Genomic DNA, 7,103 nt, shown 5'->3' with positions numbered 1-7,103 from the left:
AGTCGATACCCGTCCACTGGGCCCTGAAGTTAGCAGCCCAGTGGATGTCTTTGAATTTCGCTGCATGATGGCTTAATATCCCACCACTCTTTAAATTCGTAATATGTACTTATTACGATGAGTTTATTATTAAAAAACACGTCCGTTCCGTTCGACGGTTGAATGAATAAATTTTGGTTTGACTAGGTCAACTTGTCTTTAATAATTGGAAGTTGATGTATCAAAATGTTAGGGGTTTGAAGTCTAAATTGTGCTAATTTTATACGTCTAGTTTTGATGTAAATGATCATGTTATTGTCTTTACGGAAACTTGGCTTAATGACTCTATTTTTAATTCCGAAATTTTTGTAGCGGTTAAAATAAAATTCAGATGTTTTTCTCTGTATGTCTCATGTTCCTCCATTATCTTCTGTGCACACCTATACAAAGCATAATTTGGCAATACAGTCCGCTTTTCATTCTTCCAAATCTGCGGATTAATAGCCATAGACGATTTTAATCTTCCATCAACTCTATGGCATATATATCCTGGGTGTAACTACCTTGTTCCAGCAACTAACAATGGTTGCTCCAATGAATTCTTGGCATCATTTTTGGACTTGGTCTTTTTCAAGTAAATCCCACCTTAAAATTTAACAATAAAATTTTCGATTTGGTTTTTCTAAATTTTCCCAACGAAGTTACTTCGCAACGATGCCGAAGTTACATCGCAACGACAGTCTCCTGAAGACTGTCACCATCCTGCTATTTGCTTGGATATTTACTGCGATTCTACGCCAATGACATATACCTATAAAAAGAGAATAAAAATTAATATTGTTTTTCCAGAACTGATTTTACAAAGTTGAATTCGATGCTGTCCGTCATTTATTGGTCTGGAATTACTACCTCAATGACCTTGACTCAATAGTTGCGGAATTATACTCAATTTTGGCTAATTGCATTTCGAAATCTGTTCCTCTCAAATTGCCCGATAATTCTGGCGGACCACCTTGGAATACAATCAATTTGAAAAGATTAAAGAACATGAAGAATAAACTATACAATGTACTTAAACGTACAGGCCTTTCTTCCGATTTTGCCTCATATTCATTAGTTAGATCCGAATATAACTTAGAAAATAGAATTGCTTATCGTAATCACTTAATCAATATTAAGAACTAATTCAGAGCTAACCTAAGAAGATCTATAATATTGTAAATTCAAAACGCACCTCAAGTGGATTTCCTAAAGGTTTAAGGATTGGAACGAAAGTGGCTGTTGAAGACTTGGATATATGTAACATTTATGCTAAATTTTTCCAATCAACTTATTCGAAAAAATCTTAGGAGTCAACGAAAAATTACCCCTTTACAATCATACCATCAACTACGATCGAAATGCCTTTTGTAAGTTCCACTACCGTTCTCAACTATTTGAACATTCTGAAGGCAACATCCAATCCTGGTCCAGACGGGATACCAGCAAATATTCTGAGGAAATGTTCTGATAATCTTGCCTTCCCATTATCTGTCATGTTTAATAAATCATTGCATGCTGCATACATACCACATATATGGAAAGAATCCTACATAATACCTCTACACAAGTATGGTGACAAAAGCGATGTCTCTAACTATAGGGGCATAGCAAACTAAACTTTTCGGGAAAATAATTACAGATTCTCTTACACACCAAATCTCGTCAATTCTGTGCCGTTATCAACATGGTTTTCGAAAGCACCATTCAACAAAAGTGGCTAATATCCTTGAACTGACTACCCTTGTCAATTATGGTCTTAGGGAGCGTAATCTGGCAGATTTAATATATACAGACTTCATATATTTAGACTTGATAAGTTAGGTTTCAGTAACTCATTACTCCGATGGATTCATTCATATTTGGATGGTCGAGTTCAAAGGGTCAAATATCGTGATATATGTTCTCATCCAATATTGGTTGCTGTTGTAACGGTTTTTAATGTAGTTTCATCCACTTTGTTCTACGAGGGCAGTTCGGAAACTTCTTAGCCTAGCACAAAAAGCCCGGTATAAACAGAAAAAAGTTATGTGTTTAACATGTGTTCTCTGTTATGAACACATGCACAAGAGTGTTTTAACAATGTCTAAAATCAACAAATTAAAGTACGAGTTGCTTGACCACACAACTTATTCTCCTGGAGTAGTGCCTCAAGTGTCTTGGCTACTGACGCAGGGTTAGCACGACGGCGTTTATCACGCTCGTCTGCGAGTCTCGCCGCTGCGGCAGGTCAATTCGACCAGCCTCTGGTGTTCCGCAAGGTAGTCATTTGGGACCGATCCTTTTCAATCTTTTCATAAATGATCTATCAGTCATTAACGATTGTCATGTTTTAATGTACGCGGATGATGTTAAATTATTTCGTTGTTTCAATGACCCAGGTGGACAATGTATATTACAATCAAATCTTAACAGTTTTATTTAAATGGTGTGATGTGATTTTAATGGAATTGAATATCTCGAAATGCAATCATATGACATTTTCAAGAATCAATTCTTTCATTACTAAATACGCTATTAATGGAAAAGAACTTCATACCGTTGAGTCTATCTTCGATCTGGGAATTCTTCTTGATCTCCGGCTAAACTTCAGGCAACGCATTTCGATGACCGTTATTAAAACTTATGGAGTTCTTGGTTTCATGAAACAATGGAGCAGAGAATTCAATGATCCTTCCATTACTAAACAGCTTTACATATCGTTAGTACGTGGTATCGTAGAATATGGATCTATTGTTTTGGATTCCGTTTTATAATATTTATATAAACATGATTGAATCTGTTCAAAAACAATTTCTGTTATTTTGCCTACGTAGTCATGATTGGACTTCAATGACACTGCCCTCTTATGAACACAGATTAAGTTAAATCAAACCACCTACCCTAAAAAGTAGAAGAATAATGTTAAACATACTATTTCTTTCAAATGTGCTGCAAGGAAAAGAAAAATATGATTTTATTTTACACCGCATAAATACTAATGTTCCTATTCGACCAACCCGAAATTTCGAAATATTAAAAGTCAAATACTTTCAATCTACGCAAATAACGACCCTTTTCGTGGGTTATGTGTACAATTTAATAAGCACTATCACGTCATTGATCTGTCAGAAAATAAAGATTCAATAAAACGAAAAATTATAATGTTGCTAAACACATATAATTGTATATATGTACACTTTAATCTGTAAAGTTTTTTGTATCTATATACTTAATAAAAGAGAAAAACAAAATTCAAAATTAATGAAATTGTTTTTAAATTTGTCGTACTTTTGCATCTTGACTACAAAGAAAAAAAGAGTTCAAAAATAGGAGACGTATTTCAACACTTTATTTTAAAGACGTTTTTTTACCTGAAACATAGCATAATTTCTACTTGCAGTCGAGTCTGAATAGAAATTCAAATTGTCGCTAACAAACTTCTAAAGGACTTTGATAGCAGATGAAGAAAAAATCAGAAACAACAAATAAATTTAAATTTGTTTCCTAGTATCAAGTGCGTGAAACTCAAATTTAAAAGAGAATTGTGTCCTAAACATATCCTTAATTCGATTCTCCACTTTTCTGGATCGTAATCAATACCAAAATCATTAGAGTATAGACAAAATCTTTGGAACCGGATATTCTTTTTTCAGTGAATTTGGGATAAAAGCCAGAAAATACTGGTAACACTGCTTAACCTAAAATGTATTCCTTATAAATGAAACGTGAATCTTTTATAACCAAACAGTGTTAATCATGCCGGATGTAAAATTTTGGAAGCGAAATATTTTCCGAACATGTTTGTTTACCGTAAATTATCACCGTAACATTGCTAAATGGATGTGTAACGACCAACGACATCTCCCGCCATCATCAATGTGTTCATACATTTTACGTTGCCGTGTAATGTGTGAAATAAGTATAACTAATTCCAAACGATAAACATACACCACTGATGTCGTGATGGTTCCATCGTGACGAGTATTTTTATGTCGGTGAAATTGTGTGGAATTCTTTGCGCCTGTTGTTGTTAAATGACGTTTGTTTTCTTGTTCCGTTTATTTCTTCTACCTTCTTCTATATCTATACGTAAACAAAACATAGCACAGACAAGCATGCTGATGATGAGGAGGAACTTGATGATGGGTAGAAGAAAATATGAACAGTAGGGGTTTTCACTAGTGGAAGTGGCCGATATCGTTGGCCGCTGTTGTTTGTGGTGGTGGTTGACACTGCCAGGAGCTTAACTGTAAAAGCAATAAAAGGAATGGTGTAATAAAGGCACATTGCTGAAGAAGTAATGTCTGCAAACATGTCACTTGGTAACACATGATGTGTGATGGTTTCTTTTCTTTTCCCCCCATCTTACTCTTAATATTGGCGTGTGTTTATTTGCAACCGGTAACAGATGTTGGCAATTGCATTTATTATGTACCCGCTTAAAACCTGAGTCGCTTGATAGGTTTTGCCCAATTGAAATACAACTGGGAGAAGTAAAAATAAAATAAGTCCCCTTAGATGCACAACGAAATTGTTTCTTTGCCTAAACGAATGATGGCATATTTAGTGGTCAACATTTTAGATAGTTTTCATTTCTTACCATAGGTGATGGGCAACATGGGACGTGCTTAATGATATAAGGAAGATATGTTCTATTCGTAGACTCAATATATTTCGATATTACCAAGTATTAAAATTATTACTAAATTTTATAAAAACATTCGAAATTCTTCATAATTAAGATAGTATTTGTTGTTTTTTTCAGTCGTTTTGTTTGACTTAATAGTTTTTTTCTATGATAGTCATTCATTTTTTTTGAAAGTAAAGAAACACATTTTTGATTTATGTGCTTTACAGACTATAAGTTATTCCGGACGGAATGTCGGTGTTTGTATAGAATCTTACAGTGTGTCGGATTGATACAACTTGTCGGCGATGACTAAATAATCGATAAATGTGTTATCGATCCCATAAACATGCAGCAGTATCGATTATGCCTTCGGACTTAACTTATAATGTGCACAATATATGGGATATGTTCGACACGAGCACTGTCGTCCGGAATAACTGATAGTCTGTAATGCTCTTTTAAGAAATCGTTCTTTGTACCTGTTATAATTTGTATTTTAAACGTTTGTACGTGATTAGCTTTATTATATATCGCAAAAAGTGAATGAAAATTCGATAAATATTTTCCATATTTTTTACTAACATTAGGTTTGTTCGCGTACTTTTCCAGTAAAAAATATCCAGTAAAAACCAGCAAGAGAGTAAAAACCGTTTTTACTCTCTTTGCTTTGTTTTTGCTCTCTTGCCACAAAAAGTACGCGAACGCCATCCAGTAAAAACTTGCAAATAAAACAGATCAGGTGATTGTATTTTATGTTTCAAATACGTAAACCAAGAAAAATGAATAAAAGAAAATTGGACGTAATTTGCTCACCGGGAACATACAAAAGAATTTCTTTCGGTAAGTATGATACAAGAAATAAATAAATTCAAGAAAATGTAACTTTCGGACATTTTACAGATGAGGAATACCAGCAAAATGTGGTGGACGAAATTGCTGGTGATAGTTTTGAGGAAGTAGTTTTCACCCAGAGTGAAGATGACTTTCTTTACCCCCACCAAGAGTTCCACGTTGAAAATGAAGTCATCACTTGCACCAACGACGATGAAGGAGCCGGGAAGTCCGTGTGGATTGAGCCAGCAGTAAAATTTTTGATATCCAAAGTGAAAGAATTACGGCCAAAAGTGGGAAAATCGGCCAGCCTAAAAAATAAAAAACAAATGTGGATAAAGATTTCAGAAGAATTGTGTTCACTTGGATACAATTTCAATTCTCAACAAGTGGAAACCAAGTATTTCAGTTTGGAACGGAAATACAAACGCACACAACTTTACAACTCTAAGACTGGTCGGAATAGGCAGACGTGCCCTTATCAAAGGTAAATTAAAAAATGCATGCACATGTTTGTTAAGAATCTAATACCATTATGTCCTTTCGTTTTGCAGCGAATTGGACGATCTTTTGCAGGAAAAAAGTCTATAAATCCAGATTTTGTACTCGACAGTGAAGCGGAAGTGTCTTCGGCGGATTTAAAACTCATCGAAGGCCCAAATTTATCTGAAACAGGTACAAAAATTTCGTTTGGAATTTTAAGGGTACGCCTTACACGGAAAAAATCGTCCTATTTCGAAAATAATTCGGTTAATGACGTTTTGTTATTATTTATTCTAATACCTCATTCACATTACAATTTCAAAATCCACTTTTACTAGATTCAACTGTCATTTGCCTTATAAAAAGTAGATTTCAAATCTGAAATGTAGATTTTGAGTGTAATGTGATCCTATAACAAATTTCAATGTCGATACATATTCTTTGCATGCGTCATCATTCTATTGTAATATTTATTGGTAGTAAAACGATACCGTCCAGGACTAATTTGTTTCTCAATTTAGATGTAGATTTATAGATCACAATGCCAGCAAGCCCGTAGCAATACGGACTTGAGTCTTGGGTCCACTTAACCAGGTTTTTCATGTTATAATATTTTTTATATTTTTCGAAGATCCATGTAGTTCATCATCAAGAAAACGGAAAACAGCCCTTCAACAATTCATAGACATGTCTGAAGAACATGCAAAAAAAAGAGAAGAGAGTGATGCAATTCTACAACAAACATTAGAACAAAGTATGAAACAAAGAGAAGAACGTGCCGAACGAAAAGAAGCTCTGGAGAAGAAGAAAGTGGATTTGCTTGAAACCCTAGTGAACATATTGAAAAAATAATTTGTTTATCAATACTTCCAAGATATTTAATTTATCAATTTCTAACTTACAGTTTAGTTAACCAAAATGAACATTTGGTATTTTCACCATATTTCTAAAATTTAAAATACAACATGAAAATTACAAAATATGTTTTATTTAGTGAAATGAAATAGTTTTAAAATAATTTTCAGTGTAAATGAATTTTTTTATTTTTTTCTATTTCGTCTTTGTAATAGAAATATTCACAAAAAATAATTAACAGTGCAAACAATGTTTCTTTCTATAAAAATAAATAGTATTACTCTATGTGAAATAAATACAGTAA

General features: G+C 33.8%; 1 protein-coding gene across 1 annotated transcript; it reads left to right on the top strand.

Annotated features, from left to right (window-relative positions):
• The first annotated feature begins 5,216 nt into the window (after positions 1-5,216).
• LOC142238779 (uncharacterized) lies at positions 5,217-7,103 on the top strand. The gene is made up of 4 exons (XM_075310501.1): positions 5,217-5,470; positions 5,531-5,948; positions 6,016-6,136; positions 6,576-7,103. Exons 1-3 carry the CDS (start codon positions 5,383-5,385, stop codon positions 6,050-6,052), a joined length of 543 nt encoding a protein of 180 aa, XP_075166616.1. The 5' UTR covers positions 5,217-5,382; the 3' UTR covers positions 6,053-6,136; positions 6,576-7,103.

The sequence above is a fragment of the Haematobia irritans genome, chromosome 5, assembly GCF_050003625.1.
Source record: "Haematobia irritans isolate KBUSLIRL chromosome 5, ASM5000362v1, whole genome shotgun sequence".
Classification (NCBI taxonomy): domain Eukaryota; kingdom Metazoa; phylum Arthropoda; class Insecta; order Diptera; family Muscidae; genus Haematobia; species Haematobia irritans.
Note: the sequence above shows the minus strand (reverse complement) of the source record. Positions and strands in the feature narration are given on the sequence as shown.